The following is a 24,675-nucleotide window of genomic DNA, read 5'->3' as shown; positions in this document are numbered from 1 at the left end:
GGGTCCAAGTTGGGAACCAACTCTTTTTCATTGTAAATCTTTTTATATGCTTCAATATTTATATGTGGGTCCAAGTTGGGAACCTGCTCTTCCTCTTTGTAATTTTTTTTTTTCTTGTCTAGTTTTACTTTTGTGCTTTGAGCTGCTCTACAGCTGTTGTTTGGTTTATTACCTTGTCTACTGCTCTACTTGGTGATAATCATTGCTTCAGTTTAATGTAGCTTTCTCCAAGAGATGAAGACTGTACATGTAGTATCTGATGGGAAACAAGTTGACTTAGATAAAGAGTCGAGATCCTATGAGGCTTGTTGACCTGGTTGTGTAAGGTGACACTAAAATACTGCATAATTGTGAGTTCCTTATTTGCTACAATGGCTGCTAGTATCTATGCTGATTATCTCATTTTCTATCAAGTTTGTTTTAATTTTGTTTTGATTATTTTTCAAGACAAATGGTTTAATATGTCGCTGTGAGCATGCCATTTTTTTTTTTTTTTGATTTAAAAAAAGAAGTTAGTACTAGTGACAGACATGGCATTCTCATAGTTCTCTTTTGCATTAACTGTCTTGTCTAATGTGTAGTAACAACACCAAACACTATTATTTGCTTTAGAACTAGTGACACACAAGACATTTCGTAGTTCTCTCTTTGCATTTACTGTCTTATCTTTTACTTGACTCTTTTATATGATAACACAGAAAGGAAAAAAACCCATAAATAAAACCATGCTTGTTTGCAGCCTAAACAACTTGTCTACGTCTTCAACCATTCAATAAAATTGTTAAAGTTATTGTGAGAGCAGCCACCTTCTTTAACACTTTTTGCAGCCACTTCCTTTAGATCCAAAGCCCTTGCTTTGATTGTCTTGTCATTGAGCAGTTGCTCCACCTTATCTTTAATTTCTCCTTGTTTGATGATACCACTTTCATCGCAGTTAAACCCCAATCCAACCTTCCAAACATCACAAATGTAACTCTGGTTAAGAAACTGGTCAGCAAAGTATGGCCAGCATAGGAAAGGGATTCCATTGCTTAGGCCTTCCATGGTAGAGTTCCAGCCACAATGGCTTAGAAAGCAAGCAACAGAAGGATGATTCAGGACCTTCTGCTGAGGTGCCCAACCTACCATTCGACCACGAGTTGCTACTCTTTCTTTGAATCCTTCTGGGTAAGCATCATTGTTCTCATCAGCTATATCTGGCCTCACAACCCATAAGAATGGCCTGTTGGTGTGTTCAAGCCCCAAAGCCAATTGTTGGAACTGGATATTGTCAAAAACTGTGAAGCTCCCAAATGCAACATAGATGACTGAGTTTGCTGGCTGTTGATCAAGCCATTCCAAGCAAGTTGAGTCTTCTGGCCAGAAGTAGCCTGCTGAACTTCCAAGCCGATTGCTTGCCAAAAGTGGGCCTATAGGCAAGATATTTGGAAATAAGCTAAATGCTGCAGGCTCTAGCTCATAAGTTGAATTGCAAATCAGCCAGTCTGCCAGTCCCACAGACTTGTTATTTCTTGTAACAAGTTCAAAAATAATTTTCTGTGTGGTCAAGTCCCCAATGCATGCCCACACAAATTGTGTTGTGCTCATGGCAGGCATGGTTGGTGACAGCCGAATTATCTGATCCTTTGTTGGTATTCCTGCCATAAAAAAATTGATAAAAATAAAATAAACAATGAATTAAATCAAAAGTAAACATAAGAAAAGGATAACCAAATTATTTAAGATACAGCGTGATGCAAACCCTTTGTTTTTAAATCAACGGTATTTTTGTGGATTAAAATTAAATTTAGCTATTTTAACATAGTAACATCTAAGTGTTTCTATTTTTCAACTGATTTCTACTTCTCCCAATATTTGAACCTTGCCAAGGCATAGTATTTATGCATCACCTTTTTGGTTACAAAGGAAGCATGGACACTTCTATTGTGTGTCCATGTTCATGTTAGATGCATGTTTGGCACCGACACACATCGGACACTTCCTAACACACGTTGGACACATCCAAATGTGTCATTGTCTTTAGAAAAATTTTAGACCCTAAGACACTTCGGACACTTGGGGAATGTACATGTCCATAGGTTAGACATACATGAAACATATTGTAAGTTTGAACAAATATAACTTAGAGGATAAAATGATAAAATTAAAATAATATAGATTTATACTTATTAATTCCTCCTCCTTTAAACTTTAAGAATTAGTATTGTGTTGCAATTTTTATTTTCTTTGAATGAAAAATTCATATATATGACATATAATCAGTATTTTAAACCATATACTCTGTGTGTGTTCCTCACATTTCTTGTCGTGTCGTGCACCTTTTGAAAATTGATGTGATAGCATGTTGCATGTTGTGTTGTGTGTCTGTGTTTGTGTCCGTGCTCCTTAAAAGTGATAAATTGTCCAAAATTTATTATTATTGTTTTTTATTGTTGCCTTTTGTTGTTAAGATCATTTTTATTCATAGCCATGCTTACTGTAGTAATTAATGTTTATCAGTGATTTATAAATTCTTTGTAGAATTCCAGGCTTCACATTGTTTTATAGTGCAAAAAACATGTTTTTTTTCTTCGGTATTATTATTAATTTGCATTGAGGTCATTTGTTTCTTTTCCCACTCAAGTTCGTTGTTTAAGTTTTTCAACTTGTTTATGTTAATCCTAAAACATGTCACTAATCACCTGGCAGAATAAATTCTTGAACCCCCATTTTTTTCCCCAATGAAAAATGGTAATTTAATCAATGGCTAGATCTGTGTGTAGCATTGCGTATACCTTGCTCTCCCCATGCCCTGTTTTGGCAGCAGCTTTGGGCACTGGGTTGCCCTTTTTTTGCTAAATTTGTGTGTTATGCCGAAGCAGAAGAGTAAGTTTGTATATAAGGTCTTACCATGATTGTTTATTATTCCATCTTCAATCATCTTTGGGACGCTGAATGCCAAAGCCAACAGTGCAGCTGCTGCTGGCCAAAAGGCTGCTCGCCTGATTTGCATCTTCTCTGCAACTTCCAGAGCCCATCCCATGGACTCATCAGCAATAATGCAAGTGACCTTGTTGTCATTGGATCCATTAATCCTTTCTATGAGCTCTTCCAGCTTCCCAGGCATGACCTGGCAGATTGAGCTTGTTAACTTCCCCAAGTCATTCCTATCCTCCCAGGATTCCATCCCATCTGGGATTGAAACCAGATGTATATGTCCCCCTACTTTGTGTTTGTCTGACAATGCATTCATGACCCTTTTGTGATTGAATTCAGTGTTCACAAAAGTGACTTCGATACTGTGTGTGACTAAGCATTGGGCAAGCTCTAAAATAGGAATTACATGGCCTTGTGCTGGATAAGGTATAACTAAAACATGTGGTTTGCCCATCTTTGTTCTTTTGCTTAATCACTTGAGATACTACTAATATTGCAAGTACTTCCTGAACTGGACGTTTGCAGGACTTTTATAATGTAGCCATGGAGGCATGACTGAGAATTCTGTGCTTAAGGTTTTGTCCATTTGTTTTTTTGTTAAAAATGTTTATATGATGCTCAAAGTTGGAATATATTCCGTCACTTTCTTCCTGTCCAGTATTGTTTTCATTTTTGTGATTGGCTTTATTGATATTGTTTGGCCTGTTTACCTTGTCTTTACACTGCTGTTCTTTGGAATTTTTGCTTCGGTTTCATCGACCTTTGGAGATTTATTATTGTTATTTTTTGGTTATGTTGTTAAGAAAATGAAACCATATATCAGTCCATGGAAGTATTGTAAGGACTAGGGTTTCACATTTGTTGATTCTCTTTCATGTATCTATCATTTGTTTTCAATTTTCCAATGAGTTATTAATGGAATCTCTCTGTGCCCAACATCAGCCGTGTGATTGTCTCATTTTCTTAGAGAATGGCAGGTCGATGGAGGCATAAATTTTCACAAATCATCTTTTCACACTGCAAATGATTTAATTGACTTTAATAGTTGAAACTGTAGAATAAATCTGATTTCCGTACATATTATTAGATGATTTAGATGTAACCAATCATCCTGTCCTGTCCTGTTCTAAAGCGACATTACAATAATTTGCTAATTGCTGGATTGTATCAGTTGAAAATTACTAAAGAATAGCCAATTCCATGTACCTTAGCTGATGCTGCATAATTGGTTTTTGCCTATATATGATGCTGGGCCTTTTGGAGTAGTTGGTTTTACTATTTTTTTTTTCCTCATCGATCAAGCAATCATACAATATTTACAACTTCGAATTATTTGCTGAAAACTAAAGCTGTAACATTCTAGTAGTTGGTTTTGCTTGTGTAAGTTTGCCATGGATTTGACTGGTATGAATCATACTTAGCCCATGTTTGTTTCCAATCTATATCGATGGAAACCAGATGAATTTGTTTTAGGGACGGAGCCAGGATTTTTTATCCCTTGAGGCAAAAAACATGCACCAAAATATAGAAAAATATATATTTTTAGTGTGGAAAATCCTAGAGGGGGCAAAAGCAAAATTAGATGGACAAGTATATAAAACTATAGATTGAAATGATATTTTCTAGAAATCTAGAAGGGCAAATCAAAAAAATTATAAAATAATAATAGGCATGAATAACATTTTTTAAGTGTTAGTGAAGGAAAAAATTTAAAACCAAATATATATATGGAAAATGTTTGAGGGCCACAAAATCAGTGGCTCAAATGGCTCAAAACTGTCAAAACGACGTCGTTTTGCGTCGTTTTGCATCCAAAACGACGTCGTTTTGACAGTTTTGAGCCACTATTTTTGTGGCCCTCTAGCATTGCCGTATATATATATATATATATATATTTCCAATCATTCCATATCTCTATTAATGAATCCGCCCATTGTTTGTACCCTTTATTTTTCCTCATCAATCAGTGCATTCTTGCGACTAAATCAAAGAAAATTATAAAATTATAGGTGAAAATAACGTTTTCAAAATTTTAGTGAGGAAAATTGAAGAAAAAATTTAAGCCGAATACATATATATATATATATAGTTTTTCCAAATCTCGGTGGGGATGACACTTGGCCCATCCCATTACTTCCGCCAAATACTTGTTCCGTTAAAATAATATCCTTCTTTGCCAAGGCTTGCAAATAAATTTGTAGTGTTTATTATGGGTTCTGTTTTTATTTTATAAATTTTTCTATGTGTCATTTATAAATTTATATAAATAAATCGATTCAATGTAACCTTTTTATTTTATCATGTCTTTGAAAAAATAGACAAAAAGTTTATTTTGAAAATAGATTTTTTTTTTTTTGAGACAAAAATAATAAAACAAAAATGTTATAATTATTAGATTAGTTTAATTTTTTTTAGAGATGATATACATTATAAAATGAATGGTTTAAATAAACAAAATATGATCCATAATGAGCTCTATGAATACTTAAAGTTCATATTTGAATCTGAGAGAAATTGAACTTTAAATCATTTGGGTTATTAACCAGTCCAAAGTGGTGTCACCCTTGCAGAAGGCCCTTCGTAGGAACTTCAAGGCCCAATGGCTAGTTAGTTCCTGGGCCTGTGTTTGCTCAAGAACTGTTGGGCTTTCATGTGCTCATGTGACTTGTGGGCTGCCTGTAAATGACCAAAAAAAGAAAAAACCTAGAGGTCTCTTTGGTTATGTTTATGTTTTATGTTTTATTTCCCAAAAAAAATAGAATAATTACTTAGCAAACTGTTTCCCAAAACTGTTATAAGGAAAATTGTTTGAAAACAATCCATTTTAGAACATACTAAAAAGTTGCATTTGAATTTTTGAGAACTATTTTTATAAAAATAAAAAGAAAAAGTGCGAGCAACCTACGACTGTTGGATAGCATCTACAAGTGAGTAATAATTGTGTTTGGTTGTGTTTTCAAATCATGATTCTGCACATTGATTCAAGTATGGTGTTTGGTAGGAGTTTTGGAATCACGTTTCCAAAACTCTGCAGAGAGCTCTGTCTCAGCCGCGCTTTTCAGAATTTTTTTTTTTTTAAATTTTGCCTGACCGGTCGTCTGGCCGGTTGACCATAATAGTGATTTTTTTTTTGCAATTTATATGTTAATTTTTATATAATCGAAAAAAACATTTTCTGAAATTTTTAAAATTTTTTATGTGCTTTAAAATAATTTTGAGTTGTATGTTTAGTTATGAGTTGTAAATTTTTGTATCAACTATCAAATGTCACATCAATAATTCCCGACTCAAATCAAAATTCTTTTCAAAACTCTTTACCAAACAAATTTTCTACACTCAAATCATAATTCCAAACCCCACAAACTCAAAACACAACTCATATTTTCAAATCATAATTATAAAACTCTACCAAACGCAACCAAAGTACTCTTCTATTACCTCTCCTTGAATTCACCGTGAAAATATTATTATACTCCTATTTTATAAAAATAATAAAGTTTATATATATATATTGAGAATTTTTACATAAATTCATAAATTTAATTCCAACAAACTAATACTATCATATTATTATACAAACAAACAAAATTTATTTTACAATTCCAACTTAATACTATTACACTATTAACTCCCGTCACTTAGTTCCACCAGCACTCATAGTCCTACTCAACCTAAACAAACAAGGCCTTTAGGTCACGTTTGTTTGGGGATTAAGTTAGATGAGATTATTAGTGAGAGGATAATTAGTGAAGAGATTGTTAATATGGGGATTATTAGTTAGGAGAAATAAGTAAAAGTGTGTTTGTTTTGATGATAGTATAGAAGATGGTTAGTGATGAAATTATTAAATTATTTTTATAAAAAATAAATAAATAAATTATTTTTATATTAAAAAAAACTAAAACAAATATTAAAACAAACAGATGCACTTGATAAAAAAAATATTATTTTTTTATATAAAATAAATTCAATCCCCTTACTATTTTTTTAATTCCACTCAAAATCCAACCAAGCTAATCCTCCTACTGAGGGGGATTACTAAGCCCTTTAGACTATCAATCTGCTCATATTTCACTACCAAACACGCTGTGGGGTGAAACCCACAACCATGATAATTCGGTCACTCAAGTTGCGAAAACATGGCCTTAAGTACTAGATTTTAGTATGCACTATATTTACATAATCATTTATCGAACTTTTTAGGAAACACTATAAAAATTTTTAATTTTTGAAAATAATTTTCTCACAAAAACGGAAGCAATATAAAATCAGCAAGAATTTTTTGAGCTTTTAGTTGTTTTTGTTTTCGAAAGCTTTGGCTTTTAACAGGAATGAGTCTTCCATAGCAAGTTTTTGAGAGATGCAGGCAATCTCATAGGCTGGTGAATCAGCAGTGGAAAGAGTATATCAGTCAGAATAGGGGAATGGAGGGAGGGAAAACAACCCAGATGGGTTCCATACTGTGTGATTGAGTTTATCTATAAAGTACTTTGTTTCGTTTATGATTGATTTTTCTTGTCATTATGTTCTAATTTTGTGACATAAATTTATTCATAGATTATGTTTAAATGACAATATGTTCTAATTTTGTGACATAAATTTATTCGTAGATTATGTTTGAATGACAATGATCTTGAGGGAGAATAAAAATATGATTCCAAGTTTCATAATTCTTAATTTTTCATTTCTGATAAATCAATTTCCTAAACTAAGAGGGAGTTTGATCCCAATCTCACATTCCCATCCACGAAAAAGTCAAACTAGACATTGAGATTAAAAAAAAAAAAAAAAATTCTACATAAAATTATTGAATTTTTTCAAACACTTGGGAATGAGATTCTTTTACCAATGAGACGCACATTCAAAGATGGGAAATCCTATGGTATTAAGAAAGCGAATCCATTCCTGTCCAACAATGAAACAAGCTGACACATCAGCACCATAATTTTTTGTAATTGACCATTCTAAAGTTCAAATCCAACAAAAGTATATCCAAAGTTATTTTCCAAGACACTCGCGCGTTGGCGGTTGATTAAAAACCTATCCACTCTCTCTCTCTCTCTCTCTCTCCATATATATACAACCAAATACCACTACCAAGTTGCGAAATATCTTTTAGGACCACCCAGTATAGAAAACAACTACATGTATTTATGTGATAAAGTAAAGAACAAAAAAATCCAAAAATCTCTCAATAAAAACCACCACCACCCCACGTGGACATTGAGAGCATGGGGATTTTTGTGTCCCACCCAACCCAACCACAAAAAGCCTCCGTGTTGTCAGCAAAAAATCTTCTTTAGGATATGTATATATATAAAATCAACCCCACTCATTATTTTATGCTTTTTCATAGAGAGAATTGACTATCTTCCTTTTTTTTGTTTTGTTTTGTTTCATTCTTCTTTATGAAGGGGGCAATTCAAACGAATCTGTGTTGCTCTCATCATCACACCTTCTCAATCAGACAACTGATATAGATTCTGATGATGCTGACAGGGTGATGGTGGTGGTAGACATCACAAGTCGGTTAGTTTAGTTAGTTATTTAATGGCATCTCAATCTAAGAACAATACTGACGTCTGTTACACTTTTAGTCAATTTGTTTTTTTTTTTTTTAAAAAAAAATTTATTTTATTAGAAAACAAAAGTCTTAATGGAAACAGACAATTGAGGTACATGAGAATCGATTCAATCGTTCCAACCAAAATAAAAAGCTTTTTGGGTCCTCTGCAATAAGTCTCTTCTTTTGTCTTTCTTTCAATCTCCCCATCCATCTTATCCTACTTGATTTTATGATGACATTAATAAATAAGGGCCACAGAATCATTGTCTGAAAACTTTGTACTTTTAATCAGAATAAACAAAACAAACAATAGAATTTTAGTAGTTACTAAGTAAACATGAGATCTTTGTCAGGGACCTTTTGTCCCCCCTTACAATAAAGTGCTTTAGTCAGAAAAAAAACCAACAAATAGACACAGTACAAAACTTCACCAAACAAAACCCCAATATCAGTTGTGGAGTTCTAGAAGCTTCGCCAATAATTTATATACAGTCCAAGGTTTTTTTTTACCAAATGCAAATGTTTGGAAATTGAATTTTCAAATGAAGCAGTTTTAAACATATTTTCCAAACTCAAGTTATTTTATAAAGTCATGATTCAAAACACAACTATAGTTGCTTAAAAAAACTTCATGAAACATCCTGAGTTTGGAAAATAAGTTTAAAACTACTGGGTTCGGAAATTATGATTTAAAACCACCTGCATTTAGTAAACAAAACTCCACCAAGAAGAATGCTAGAGCAGAGGGTAACTGTCACTGGAGGCATTTCTTAGTAGTGCTCATACAGCACTCCATAATAGGCTTAAACTGGTTGAACATTCCCCAATAAAAATGGATAGTTGAAGAATGTACAACCCTTAAATGCTTTATTAACCAATACATTTAAGACGCTCATTAGTAGATAGATTCTTTTTTAAACGACATTGCTATCAAATAGAGCCAAAGGGTACCTCTGAAACCGTGCCTCATTTAGTTGCCAATTATCCTGTTTTTCTTCATGATGCCAACTCTTCTACCAACCCTGGAAAAAAAGGAAGAAGAAGAAGAATGGCTGCAAAGCCAGAGCTACCAGAAATTCATATGAAATACATGTAAATTTAGTTGATTAATGTAACAACCCTAGGAAAGATGATTGGGTTACTCCATGAATCTCCTTAAATTCTCATGAAAATATATTAAGAACAATATATACTTCCTCAAAATTGACAACAACCGGGCTTGATCAAAAAGATCAAACGGCTTCAATTTCTAGCAGTTCACCTTCCCCAAATTTTCCCCCTTTTTTTTCTTTTTTTTTGGGGGGGGGGTGCCCTTTTCATTGGTTTTCTTGTGCACCGGCATTGAGGTTATTGAAAAAAGACTACAGGCTGCAACAGACAGAGGCAACGGAAAACAGAGTATGGATCGAAGGGGCATGCAAGGGGTGAAGTGATTGATCATCAGTGATCAAAGTGAAAGACATGGTGCTCCTTCAGGCACTGTCCTAGGCATGGGAAATGCAGTGACATATCTTTGTGGACATGATTTCAGTGCAGTTGGAGTTGTGCCACCCGATGATGAGGTCTCTGCTGCATCTGATTGCCCCCGGCAGTGGAACCTCGCAAAACGGTTGATAACAGAGAACTTCTCTATTTCCTGGTATTCCACTCTTATGTCTACAATTGATGCTGTCTTGTTTAATCTGCATCACAAATTGAAAACAAGACCCACATAAAAGATGGGAAGAGCACGTAATTATAGATGGGATCTTTATTATCTAGCTAACTTTGCAGGAGGTACAGATTCAGGTGTTGCATTTGGCTACTCAGCTCTAATTTTGGTTTCATGGGTAAATTTATGTAACCCATGCCATGTATACTGATTGGTAGTAACGAATCAAAACAAATACAAAACAAAAGAAAAAAATGATGAAACACATGGTAAGTTCTATGATGAGCGCAAAATACGGTTTGGTAAGCTGCATGTGTAGGGTACATTTTCATGTACAGGTCTCTGTAGCATACTTGATCTTCCAATTGATACAAGACAATAGTTTCTAAAAATTGTTTTCATGAATGGAAAACTTGATTCATACCTGAACAAGTCGCTTTCCAGCTTCATTGCTCGGCTGCTAAAGTCTTCCACAATTTTTGAGAAATACTTCTCATCAATTCTCTCAGAAGTTTTGGGCTTCTCAGACATCCTAAACAAATTTTAATAGAGATTTGTTTGAAGAGTCAACATTCTCTCTGAAGTATAGATATAAAAATCAATAAACAGCAGGCACCTAGATAAGAGATTTATCTTCTTTCTTTGTGAAGTTCAGCTGAATGGAATTTAATACGAAGAAAAATAACAGTTAAGATGAAAGCAACTCTTACACGTCATTGTCATTCGACAAGAGACACGAATCATTTCCTGAGCAATAGATCAAATTGCATGCATCACCTAACGCCAGCTTAGCGGCAAAGTAGGCCACACTGTCACAGTTTGAAGTAGCATCTGAAGAGAGAATGGCTGCCGGTGCAGGCCTAAACATCTGTTGCATAAGCTGTGTTGTAAGGACAAGCCGTTTCTTTGGTCGAAGCAATAGCTGCAAATCTTCAATCATTTCAGCCTCATTTTCCACCTGCCAATAGAAGTAGCACTTAGAAACCACTTTTGAAGCTTGTAATTAACCAGTTGAATGTTTTAAAAATTAGTTTTCATTATTCTGACCAACCCAACTAAGAACACACCTTTTCAACAAGCCGATTTGCAGCTTGTACCCATTCTAGTTCTGCCGAACTGCAAAAACAAAAAACAAATTAAAATACATTGAACATCACCTCAAGCCTTCAATAGAAAATTCAAAATGATGAAAAAAGATCCAATGGGAAGTGAGTTGACAAAGAGAAGAAGCTGTTTTCTTCTAAAGAAATGCAAAATAAAATAAAATAAAAAATTTATTTCCTCTTGATCTGTCTTTTCAGCAACTAAACTGAGAAGAATGGTGCTTTTGATTTATTGAAACAAAAATGTAAGACAGTGATCCAACGAAATATGCTAATCATGGCAAACACCTGATGGTTGGAAGCCTCTTAGAACTTTGTGTCACTTCCTTGTGCCATGGTAGAAGCTCAGATGCTGCAATTTTACGTTTCTTTGATGTCGTAACACAGAAATTATGATCACTGGCATCTTTAGACAGCACAAAAGGGGGTGATAGTGTACCCACTGCCAAAGTGGTGGCTGTAGTTGGCCACACGCTGCTAACCTGACTGGGACCAGGAACATTTACTTGGACCACGGAAGTATTCATGTGCAAATTCTCAAAAGGCCTCCCAAGAGGAAACTGCTGTACAGAATTATTTGCAGTCCTAGCGTCATACATTGGCAACATCTGCCCATTTTTCAAGGTTCCAAAATGCTTAAACCAGGAAGGTGCCATTTGCACATTAATCTGGGAATGTTCTGTTCTATTAAATGCCAAATCACTCAAATAACTTTGATCATGTGTGGCCATTTCCTGTGGGGTATCTTGAAGAGGTAGAGACAAAGCTTTGACAGACTGATCATCTCCCGCCTCTGATGAGAAGCTTAGCATTTTAACATCCCTAGTTGGAAATGAATTGAGCCGTGAAGCTGAATTATGTCCATACATCATCTGATGTCCTGCAACAGCAGTTACCTGCTGAACATTCAGATCAGAACCAGCTGTGTGATTTTTGTCTGAAACCCTCCTACTTGGATCAGTCTCCATATTGGTCAGAGAATGCACTTGATGCAATAGGGAATAACTCGGATGAAGATTAGATGGTTTCAAAGAACGTCCAAAGGCTTCAAGGTCTCTTGCAGAAACAGCTGACGCTTGTTTATCACCATGCCATGCACTATTAAAGTTCTGGTAAGGACGAGCCATCAAAGAGCCAGAGCCAACAGCATTTGGTTCTGAGAGATGCTTTGCCACAGATTCTTGCCCATGAAATAATCCCCCCATCTGTGAAGCTTGGTCTACTATTTCTGAAGAAATTTGCTGCTGTGACCTTTCCTTCTCAGGGTGTTCTTCCCCATATTCAAAGCCTTGTGAATTCATGGAACATGCACCCAAATCCCGAGATTCAGTTCCTTTGTAGGAATTTTGACCATGTGTAGCCCATGAAGGAGTCTGGAGATTGGTATTTGTTGAATCGGCAGACAAAAGCAAATCAGAGGGAAGCTCGTGAAGTTCTGTGACAGATAGATGTGGTTGAGTCGGTAAATTTCTCCATACACTGGGTGGCCTTGTTGAAGATCCGACTTGTTCAGACAAGCTTGATGTTGGAGAAGTAGCACAATTAAATTGTGGAAGTCTTCTTGCCATATCAGGCAATGTTGCCTGTGGAGATTGAAGCTGATTTCTTAGATTAAAAGGGCCTGTAGGGGATGTTGCAGTAGAGTTTCCCTGCATATTCAAATGTGAGGCTTCAACATAATTTTGTCCAGAAATAATTGATTCGCCATCCAAATATTTTCTTTGACAAGATTCATGTGAAAGAGAATGACTATGCTATCAAGCTCTGCCCCTTATCTCCTAAATGAATATATATATATATTTATATATAAATATATGTGCCCACGACTTGCACTACTCACCGATTGCGGAGAGCTCTGCAATGAGAAAAAACTGCTTGAATTAGGCAGCCGTTGAGACGGAGGAGCCAACCTTAAGCCAAAGCGTGGTGAAATGAAAGATTGATCATATGATTTAGCCATAAATGCCTCAGGAGTTTTTGCTTCTGGCACCTCCAATAATGGACAAGAGTCGGTAGTACTTAAGTGTGTTACAGTTCTTTGTTCCCTGCCATGATCAACTTTGTGAAGAAGCTCAAGCATATTTTGACTGCCATGGTTAAAATTAGTGAAAGCTTCCATCAGATACAAGACACAAAAGTGAGAGGCAATGTGTCCAGAAACAACAACCAGTTAACATGAAACAAGAAGACAATAGAGAAGGCCCATAAGATCCGTCAGCTGAAAAGGAAAAAAAAATGGTACAAATGCATTTCCAATGCATAATAATCCTTGTAAGCAATCAAACAGCTAAGAGATTCATGCATTTCTGATACTGTCTTACAGAGAACAGTATGACATATAATAACTACCTTGTCTGAGAAGTTCGATTTGGACCGTATCCAACTGAGCTATCACTGGAGGCAGATACATTAGCTCCAACAATGCCCCTAGGAGGTACCTCCTCTGATGCTTTTGAGTTCCTTTGAATATCAGGCAAGCATCCCTATAAAAAGACAACCAAGAATCTAACTGATTACAAATATTGCAAGCACAAACTGTAAGAACTGAACTTGATGAATGTAACAACAATTATTCACCTTTTCCAACTCTACAGCACTTCTAGAAACATCACCAACAAACTTGAACTGTGCAAAATATCCTTGCTCGTGATTGCTTGATCCTTGGGAGACTTGTCGGCACAGAACCTGTGAAAGCATAACATGTTCTGCAGTATCAGTATTCACCACTAAATTTCCCACTGGATGATAGAGAAACCTGCAGAGGAAAAAGCTTTCAGACAAACCTGATCAGATGACTTTCGGTTACCCCGTGCCACAGGTTGTGAATCACTTTCATGTAGCCACATGTTCTCTCTCACGTCATCTTCTGTGATAGTATGCTGGGATGCACTGGAGTGATAGCTGTCATTAGATTTCTCTCTTTGGTAGCAGCTCTGTTGTTTCTCATTGTTGCAAACATTCAATGTGACATTTCCACTAGGTGAGGAAGATTCCATCTTGCTTCCTATTAGTTTATCGCCACGTTGGTGACTATTTTTATACGAGGATATGCTCTGCTGCCGTGCATTGCCTTCTGAATGCTCAAAATTTTGACCAGGCCATGCATTTTCCAAAGGTTGGATTATATGAATTGGTTGACTTCCCTCAATGGGTTGATTCTGTTGAGCATTACAATCTAACCACTTGGCAGCAATTTTAGGAGACTGCTGCACAGATTCATGTGAGGAATCAGAACGCATCGCTTCTCTCTGTATGGCTGAGAACTGGATGCCTGATTGCTGGAACCCAGGGAAGCCAGAGCTCATAATGGAATCATCAAATAGAAGTTGAGGTTTACAATGTAGAGAGGCAATCTGCATATTGTTATCAACCCAACCAGTTTGTTGCTTTCTACTCTCCAAAAAATTTGAGGGCTGATGGTCATTTGACAGTTCTGTGTTCTGAAAACTCAGGCCGCTCCACTCTTCTTGTAACCCAGTATCACTGCTAGAAGCTTCTGCAACAGCAGACTGCATCAGAGCACTCCAGCTCCCACTTTGAATGGAAGGAAAAGAGCTTAAATAATCTGCACATTCCAATGTATTCCCAAAGCTCCCTGTGCCTATGTCAGTGTTGCTGCCTAGAGAAGCATTCCAACTGTTGTCATCCATATTGAACAAAATTTTCTGTTCCAGTGGATCTAGGGTAGTCAAACCCTGAGAAGGGTCGATCTGTGTTGTCTTTCCTGGAAACTGTTCAGGATAACCAGCTTGCTCTTGCTTCCCGTCCTTTGTTGATGCATTCCTTTGCAAGGCATTCATCTGCTGGAAGTTCTCAGGTAGAATTCCACCACTAAAACCTTGAATTGGAACTTGCCCAAGCAAGTTCTTCGCATCAAAAAACTGTTTGGATAGGAAAGCTCCATCTGGCATGCAAAGCTGGTCTGAAGAAACACTGCAGTTTTCACTCAGAAAGGAGTTACTGAAGTCTGATGGCTGCATTGTAGGTTTCTCTGCCTGATTATCACTACCCTTGGTCAACACATTGGCGGAGTCGTGAGATAGCCCTTGGAGATGAGAGTATTGATTCAAATTATTTCTTCCACTTGCAATAGGGGTTCCATATAAAGATACTTCAAGCTGTTGAGGCACCGGACTCACCGAACACAGATCCTGACTTTGAGCCTGTGAACAGAATCCATTTGAAAATCCTTGGATAGATGGTGGTGCACCACGCTCCGCCAAGTTCATGTTATCAACCATAAACGTCTGTGATGAATCATGAATAGGTGTTCCATTAATCGGGGGCAAAAATTGACCCCCAGCAGCCTGCTTATTCATTCCAGATAGCTGGTTTAAATAGTTCTGCTGCCTTCCATCACCTAACTCCTGAAGTTGCTGGTGCCGCCGAAGTTCTTGCAACTGCTTTAGCATAATGTGTTGCTGCAACATCTGCATGTCGATAAACCCAGGCTGCTGCCTTGGCTGAGGTTGTTGCATACAGGGTTGTTAGCACCAGACAAGCAGCTGTGGCCGCCAAACAAGAATGTTCTAAGCACTGGGAGCTTCTACAGTTTTCTAACCTATACAAATATTGTTGTCAGAGTAGAAATGTGGCTGGGACGCTTCCTAGCTAAATCACAAAACAAAGCCTTCAATGATAATCAAGCAATCAGATCAGGTATGGTCTCCCACAAAATCTACTTGATTATGTTTTGTCTGAAAAGTTCTTCGGTCAATGCATAAAGCCATTAGGGAAAGCTATTAGTTTCTGGCAAATTTGGGATCTAGAATTGACGGTATGAAGTTCTAATTTAATGGTCCTTGCAAAGACTTGTAGCCATATCCTTTTCTAGAATCTGCATATACCAAAACAGATATTATATTCTGTCTCATAATAAAAGGTCTATAAAAATGCTAGGACTATCTGCTTCTTGAAAACAACAAAGTGCCCTTTTTTCACTTCCTTCACAGGACTCTTATGGAGGACATGTGCAGCATGAAAGAGAATCTCAAGTAGTCAGAATTACTGATACCTGATTTCTCTAAGTCGTAATTTTCCAGATTGAAACTCAGTTCCGATCGGTCACTGATTTCCACACCACTGTTGTTATAGAGCACTGATGAGATCCAACTTATAGCTTCAGATTGAAGCTCACCCTGGAAAGTTGCCTTCCTCGAGGAAATAATAGATCCTTTCTGCAACTTCTTTTCCAGTCAACCCTGAAAGACATGGGAATCAGCTCAAAAACAGAACAGAAAAAACTGTTTAATACATAAAATCTTAAGGAAACACAAATTACAGCACTTGAAAGCCTATTATATTTTCTCGTGGTCCAATTAAATATGAAATATATCACAATCATATTAAACAAATTTTAAAGCACTCTTATACGCAATAACATTTTGTTCTATAATAAATCATAAATACATTCCAAAACATGCACACACACACACAATGAAAAAAAAAATACTCCACAAGGTTTAATTTTTCTGCTCTTATATGATACAATATGGTAAAATAAAGTCAAGCTCTGGAAGGTTCATGCCTCTCATCATACAAAATTAATATAGGCTCCATTACTACATCTATTTCACTTTCGTTCATATAGCATGACTAAGGAATTCAAAGAGCCATCCATCTGCAAACCTGAAAAATGTCTCTGAGGCGCGCACTTCAAAGTTAATTATTGCATGCATGTTCTTTATCTTTAGCATATTCTCCATCAGATTGCCAAGAAAACATAAGGAATGTGAACTTCAAACCCTAAAAATAATATGCATTAGGGGAACCATTATAAAGACTCCAGATTGTATTTCCTCTTATGAATTCTGAACAACCAAACCAAACAGTGAATTTTATGCTTGTACAAGTTCGTATCAATAGCAACTAAATTGACGGCAATTACTGAAATTTGACAACAATTTAACAATCTTAAGTTAATTTGAGAAGTAGAAGCCAAAATTAAGTGCAAAAAACTTACTAAAAAAACAGAGTACGCCAATTAAAGAAAAAAATTATTAAGACAACTCTATATCACCAAAAATAGTGAAATTAATTCCAAGACCAACACTGGCATCAATAATTACAAATAACATTTTCTCAAGCTCAGATTTCACATGCATTTGAAAATTTTTAGGGCAAAACCCAAAACCCTCCAACCAAAAAACCCTAAAAAGAAAAACAAAACACTACCAACCAAACAAGTGCTCAAGCTACAATTCCACAGAAAAACCAATTAAGTACTAGGAAACAACAATTAAAGACCAAATTGAAGGAAATAATAGCAACGAAACACACAATTGTAAGTTGAATTAGTGGTTGTTGAACACAAGTGAGCTGAAACAAAGCTGAGACAGAGATTGTAAGCAAACCAAAGAAGCATACGAAGCATCAAGAGGTGAAATGGTAGGTTTTCGAGTGTGATCTGAGGGGAGAGAGAGAGAGAGAGAATTGAGATTGTTGAAGAGAGAGAGAGAGAGAGAGAGAGAGAGAGAGAGAGTGAAACTTACTGCGAAGGTTCGTTTCTATGAAGATCAGACTGTAAATTGTCTGAGTTGTTTTGTATCAAATGCTTCACTTTCTCTCTCTATAGAGCTCTCTCTCTCTCTCTATCTATCTATCTACACTACTCTCTCTTTCTCTCTCTCTCTCTCTGTGGAAAACGATGAGCGAGAGAAAGATGGTTTTCAGACCAGACCGAAGATAAAGGGATCGAAACAGTGAAAATATATATTTTTTCAACGAACTATAAGAAGCAAACAGTCCAGGTTCGGCTCACGGCTCTAGGTGCGGGGCCGAGGCTTAGCTTCGGTTTGAGGCTTGTACTGAAAGTGGAAAGAGAAATGTCGGCGTGTGTCTAGAGTGTACGATATCGGGGTGTACGCAGCCGCTTGATGAAGAAAAAATTATTGGTGGGTTTACTTTAACGGTCTTTTGATTGGTGGACGAGTGTGGCTTAAAAATTTACGTTGTGTGATTGAAAAATATAAATAAAATAATAAATTATAATTAATAAGAGGTATGATACATGATATTTTTAGATTAATTAATAATTTTTTTTAATGTTGTATTTGATTATGAGATTTAAAAAAAAATTTAAAAAAATATATATATGTAAATAAAATATAAATAAAATATATTTACATTTCATTTAATTTTATATATTTTTTATTTTTTATTTCTAAATTTCTTTTCAAATTCTTATCCAATGAAGATATTTTGGAGGATCAACGGTTGATGTTTTGAAGTGGGGTTGGAATATGCTGATGCTCCTCACGCTCGTGTGTACACGCGTGGGTATTTACTCTCTCCCTCTTTTTTGTCCACTTTTCTGGGGCATTTTTTTTTAAATAAAAATAAAAATAAAAATAATATTTTTTTTTTTTTTTGTGTGTAATTTAAGTTTTTTGGTGCGTTGAATGCGTGTTTAATTGTCGCCGCCATGTTTAGCATGTCACAGTGGAGATAACGGAGGAGTTGACGGCGGTTTTATGCTATGTACTATCTAAGGGAGTAGGGTTACAACTTTGTACTTTCATCCTATAATAGCAATTTTTTGGGGTCGTACTTCAATAATATGTCAATTTTTCTTTTTTAAAAAATATATTTTTAGAAATTTTTTTATTTTTATTTTAACGTTTGATGGTGGAGAAACGAAAGTGAAAGTGAAAGTGATGGGATGGTGGTAAGGTGGTAGCGAGGGTGATGATAGTCACGGTGATGGTGATGGTAGAAGTCAAACAATGATAATATAGTAATATTGATAAAATTTTAGTTAAAAAAATATTTACTATCTTTTAAAAATGAAAAAATATTTTTAATTTAAAATAAGGTTATTTTTCGTTAATTATAAAAAAATATTTTCAATTGACTTCTGCATTTTATTGTAATAAATATTAGAAAATACGAAAATTGTTTTTCACCCAAATAAACAAAATGTAAGTTTTGTTTACAAAAGTTTTAAAAAAATTATATGTATTTTCTTTAGTTTTTTTTTTCTTTGGCCAAAAGTTTTTTTTTTTAGATCCATTTAGTTTAGAAGAATTTTTTTAAAAAAATACTAAAGTAAAAAAAAATAATATATAATTTTGTATTTAGTGCTCCTTTTTTTTAACAAATTGAAATTTTGGATTTGTCTTATTAGATTTCTTTTAAAAGTAAATCTATAGCGACACACAAAAATAAAAGAAGCAACATTAGACAAAATGGTTGAGCTGTGGCCCAAATTTTGAACCCAGCTTCCAATCTTGAAGCCCAAGCCCAAGACAATAGGCTTAACTTAATTTGACATTGAGATTCAACACCTAGAAAAAATAATAATAAATAAATAAATAAACAAAAACACCCCTAACATAAAATAAAAATAAATAAAAACCATGATCTTCAAACCAAAAAAAACTAAAAGCACTCGTGGGGTTAACTCACATGACAAAGGTTAGGAGTTACTTAAATGATTTTAAAAAATAAAAACTATTCACAAATATAAATTTTATATTAGACTAATATGATAAAGACATTTTTGAAAATATAAAACACAAAGATAATTTTTTTTTTAAAAAAAATTTATATAACACTATTTCTTGAAAAAATTAGAATATTTTTACTTGTTTGAGTTCATTAATAATATTTATGAGGCAGAGGAACTTTATGTTGTGTTGTTTTTTAGTTAGGTTTTTAGTTTTTTTTGTTATTTTAGACCGGAATTAAAAGTTTGTTTGGTTTGACTTTTTTATTTTTTTTATTTTTGTGAGAGAAAAAGTAAAATGATTATGATTTGAATATGATATTTTGTCTTAGTAATTTATTTCGATCTTGTTTGGCAACCTTCAGTTTTAGCTAAAAAGTCAAAAAGTCACTATAAATTGTCACATCATTCTCTATATTTTTTTGTATGTATTTTTGTAAAAAGTTAAAAAATTATCAAAATAATCTGTTCCCAAACGAAGCCAATCTATTTTGGGACTATTTGTTACAATTTTTTGAAGTGATTATAACTTATTTTGATTTGGGCAAACTATTTAGTATAACTTCTACTTATAACTTAGGCCAGGTTTGTCATCTCCTAAAAAAGTTAAAAAGTCAAAAAGTCGTTATCTTATTTAAGTCACATTATCTTATTTAAATCACATCACTCTCTACCACATCACTTCAAATTCAACTCATACCCAACCCATATTTCATAAAAAATTTAAAAGTACACTTATTTAGAACATCCCAAACAATCCCTTATTAAGTAGAAATAGTTTAAATAAACTAAAAAAATTAATTATTTAAAAGTTGAAATAAGAATAATTTTAATTTCTACTTTTTAATTATTAACTTTTAACTTAAAAAACTTCACCAAATAAAGACTTTTATCTTTTATATTTTTTTTGGTCAAAAAAGTTAAAGCCAAACAAATCCTACATACATGTAACTTTGGAGTGTTTTGGGGAGTTGGTAAAAAGTTGGCTTTTAACTTTTTATTAAATTTTTTAATTTTTTGGAAAGTGATTTGGGAAGTTGATAAAAAACTGACTTTTTGCTTTTTAGTTTAATATTTATTTATGGTGTTAAATCAAATTAAAATCACCAAAATATCTTTATCCAACATAAGAATTTTATTTTTTTATTTTTTTTCATAGGCCCTAATTTATAATTTTACACTTATATTTTTGACACTTCCCAAACCATATTTATTATGTTTCTGGCACTTATATTTTGAAATATTTTATCTAAAAACGTGACTTTTTATTTTGTTTTTTATTTTTTTTTCATAGGTCCTAATTTATAATTTTACACTTATATTTTTGACACTTCCCAAACCATATTTATTATGTTTCTGGCACTTATATTTTGAAATATTTTATTTAAAGACGTGACTTTTTATTTTGTTTTCAAAACCGCACTTTATTATGCATAGAAAATGTCAAATGAATGAGCACACCTGTGATGTTGAGGACAAGCTTTGTACCATGTCTCTCTGACTCTTTGGGCACAGAAAATGAGGATCTTTGCCAGTGCTTGGAAATTGCAGGCATATGCTGTTACAAATCAACAAAAATAATGATAATAATAATAATAATAAGAAGGGCTCTCACACCTTTCACCAGTCATACTTCATTATAGTTTATGTTTTTTGAATTAAATTTTTTTTTAAATTTAATTTTTAAATATTCGTATTTTTTATTTTTAGTAAATATTTTTAAAATTTTAAATATTTTTTTATTTTTTTAGATGTACTTTATTTAAATGTATCTAAAAATAAAAAATTTGCGAAAAAATATTTTAAAATTTTAATAAATACATAAAAATACAAAAATGTACTGAATTCTCATTTTTTTTTATATTTTTGATATTTAGTGAATTTTTAAAAGATTTTTTCCACAAATTTTTTACTTTTTAAGTATATTTATGTTAGGTATGTCTAAAAAGTAAAAAAAAAATTACTTAAAATATTTAAAAAATTCAATAAAAACAAAAAAATACGGAAAACAAGAAAATATAATTTTCTGAAAAGTACTTTTGGAAAAACACAACCAAGCAAGCTGATTGATTCTCAAAAGGATAATAAGGGCTGGTTTGGCATCTATGAAAAAAGACAAAAAGTTAAAAAGTTACTATCCTATTTAAGTCACATCATCTTATTTAAATCACATTACCTCTCTACCACATCACTTCAAACCCAACCCATACTCAACCCATATTTCATAAAAAGTCAAAAAATACACTTTTTTAGATCATCCCAAACCACCCTTAAGTGCTCTATTGGTGTGGTTTGAAAATTATGATTCCACTTTTCTACTTACCTATATTGTTTGGATGGAATTTTAAAAATGTGAATTTATCACACATTTCAAAATAATTTTCTCTTTTATGTTTGAATGAAGTTTTCAAAACATATTTCTCTTTCACGTTTCGTCTTCTGCAGAGTTTTTAAATTTTGGATTTACTCAGTCCTTCTCTCGGATGTCCCTCGGACGTTCGATCAGTTGACCAGAATAGTATTTTTTTTTTTTTTTGCAATTGATCACATGTTGTTGTGTTCTGATTTTGAACATTCTTCATCGGTGGATTGAATTAATTCAGGATCATCAAAATCAAAATCCAAATCTACTGTGTGTATGTGTGTTTGAGATAACAGATTAGTGAATCTAATCTAATCACTTTGACACCTTCCGATGTTTTCCCCAATTTTGTAACGCCCTCAAAAATAATGACATTAAACACATCAAATAAGACATTCATTGACAAATGAAATAACCACATTCTTCTATTCATCAGAGTTTCATTACAAAAGTATTACATGTTAACAACAAAAGCAAAATGTCCTATGGGCTTACAGCTTTCCAAGTTAACACTTGGTTACAACAAAAGAATACTAACTCATTTACACATTAAGCCCTTGGCTTGAATTTACATGTAATACATCAAAAATAAAACGACAAAAGTATGTCCGCCTCTAGCCTCCCAAGCTATGTCCTTGGAGGTGGCATGCTACCTGTACCTGAAAATAATATTCCCATATAGGGTGAGCCACAGCCCAGTAGAAATATACTAAACCAACCATGAACAATGACTAAAAGATTAGCAATTGATAGATGGCCAACACTGATACATTCACATAAATCACATATTTATGTCATACGATTTATGAGTCCAAGATACTTTTCATTTTCCCCTTTTTCAACAGATAAGCATGTTAGCTCTATCATCCTTTCAACAGATATGTATAAAAACTATATCTCACATTTACAGATAAGCATATAAGCTGTACCCACATTACCAACAGATATGTATAACAACAATATCTCACATTCACAGATAAGCATATAAGCTGTATCCACACTTCACAAAGATAAGCATATGAGCTCTATCTTCACTTCTCTAGACAAGTATATGAGCTGTATCTACGGAGTTCATCCCCTATCTTCTCCCAACACTATCCGGTTTAGAGGTACATCCCCTATCTTCCCCTAAACCGCGGAGTACATCCCCCATCTCCTCCTCTACACATAACGTATACAAACACATTGGTTCTATATACAATCACTCAATACATATAGTTAATGTATTCGATCAACCGTCAATTTCCATGACACATTCCATTGATTAGTTTCCGTTTGCCTAATCATCATGCATTGTCTACAACAATCACGACTATCCTCCACCGATAGCCCAAAGCAGTTATCTCTATACAGAAAATAAATGCACAATGGATATTCAATCAACATTTCAATTCGGTGAGTGATAAATAATTCAACTACACCCTTTAACCCCATACATTCCCAATCTCGACAATTCCATTTCATTTCCTCATTTCTCACAATTAATTATCACAATTAATCAAATAATGTAATTAGGTCATTTTCCATAATTACCATCTCAACCCTTAGGTCCCATTTTCATCAATGATTCAACATTTATTCCATTTCTCTATACCAAACATGCATCTAGGTTTATTATAAATAAAACCCCAACTTTTGTAAAATAACACAAAAGCCCCAAACTTTCACAAAATTACCAAACCAACCCCAACATCTCAAAATACCAAAATTTAAAGACAAAATCCATAGAGAGGAGTAGGATATCCCTACCTCAAATTCGGAGCTCCAAGGGAGAAGATGACAAAACCCAACGTGCTCCAAATCCTGAAATTTTCAGATTAAAATGTAGCCCTCGACGATCAACAACTTTTTTGTAAAGGCCAAAGATGAGCAAATCACTCCTACTAGATCAAAACCTAGAGAGAAAGTAGAGTTCTAGAGTGAGAGGCTCAACAATGGTGTTTTTGAAAAAGTAGGAGAGAGAAGAGAAAGTGAAAAAGTGATTTGAAAAGTCAAAACACGGAACTTAAACCCAGTCGACCCGCTCGAGCGTCAAACACCCCGCTCGAGCGTCACTCACAGACTCCCGCTCGAGCGTCAACAATCCCGCTCGAGCGGCGGATACACACTCCCAGAACTTTTACAGAACCAGGTCTCCGCTCGAGCTTCCAACTCCCCCGCTTGAGCGGCACTCACACAACCCCGCTCGAGCGGCCAACTCCACGCTCGAGCGTCCAACACTACACAGGAAATACTGGATGGGTGCAATTCCCGCTCGAGCGCCAGAACCCCCGCTCGAGCGGACAGGTCAAAATCTGGGCAACTAGTTTTGGTTTCTAAACTCAACCAACCTGTAACAAACCTGCCCAACACATCCCACAACTCAAATACAAGAAAAAAGGATGTAAACAAGTTAATAATCAACTACCAACATCCACGGACACATGTCCGGATCACTGTACAACAAGGGTAAATCCGGGATCGCTATAAATTTCCTCTTCGGTTACAAGAGTGGTTCTGTGCCATCACCTCCGCCTACTACCACGGCAGCGTAAGTGCCTTAATTGGAGAGAGAGAGAGAGCAAAAACAACAATGATTCATCCCACTAAAAACATCACCACTAATAGCACTAATGCATTAAAATAGTAAAA

At 34.6% G+C, this 24,675-nt stretch overlaps 2 protein-coding genes across 10 annotated transcripts; both read right to left on the bottom strand.

The window, feature by feature from the left end:
- Positions 1-744: 744 nt before the first annotated feature.
- LOC114260231 (UDP-glycosyltransferase 83A1-like) lies at positions 745-3,376 on the bottom strand. The gene is made up of 2 exons (XM_082898591.1): positions 2,890-3,376; positions 745-1,637 (listed from the first exon to the last, which is right to left on the bottom strand). Exons 1-2 carry the CDS (start codon positions 3,368-3,370, stop codon positions 754-756), a joined length of 1,365 nt encoding a protein of 454 aa, XP_082754717.1. The 5' UTR covers positions 3,371-3,376; the 3' UTR covers positions 745-753.
- A 6,173-nt stretch (positions 3,377-9,549) lies between these two features.
- LOC114260229 (uncharacterized) lies at positions 9,550-17,958 on the bottom strand. Of its 9 annotated transcripts, none has more exons than XM_028200305.2 (12): positions 17,728-17,939; positions 16,865-16,981; positions 16,251-16,437; positions 14,020-16,073; positions 13,814-13,921; positions 13,586-13,719; positions 13,077-13,323; positions 11,525-12,885; positions 11,201-11,249; positions 10,844-11,091; positions 10,558-10,665; positions 9,550-10,164 (listed from the first exon to the last, which is right to left on the bottom strand). In XM_028200305.2, exons 4-12 carry the CDS (start codon positions 15,712-15,714, stop codon positions 9,930-9,932), a joined length of 4,185 nt encoding a protein of 1,394 aa, XP_028056106.2. In that variant the 5' UTR covers positions 15,715-16,073; positions 16,251-16,437; positions 16,865-16,981; positions 17,728-17,939; the 3' UTR covers positions 9,550-9,929. The 9 variants fall into 9 exon arrangements, with proteins under 9 accessions (XP_028056106.2, XP_082754629.1, XP_082754599.1 ...); XM_082898503.1 differs by having other exon boundaries at positions 11,525-12,819; XM_082898473.1 differs by having other exon boundaries at positions 14,020-15,797.
- Positions 17,959-24,675: the final 6,717 nt, after the last annotated feature.

The sequence above is a fragment of the Camellia sinensis genome, chromosome 1 (assembly GCF_055761805.1).
Source record: "Camellia sinensis isolate YWXY chromosome 1, ASM5576180v1, whole genome shotgun sequence".
NCBI lineage: Eukaryota > Viridiplantae > Streptophyta > Magnoliopsida > Ericales > Theaceae > Camellia > Camellia sinensis.
The sequence above is the reverse complement of the archived record's forward strand: the minus strand, read 5'-3'. Positions and strand labels throughout refer to the sequence as shown.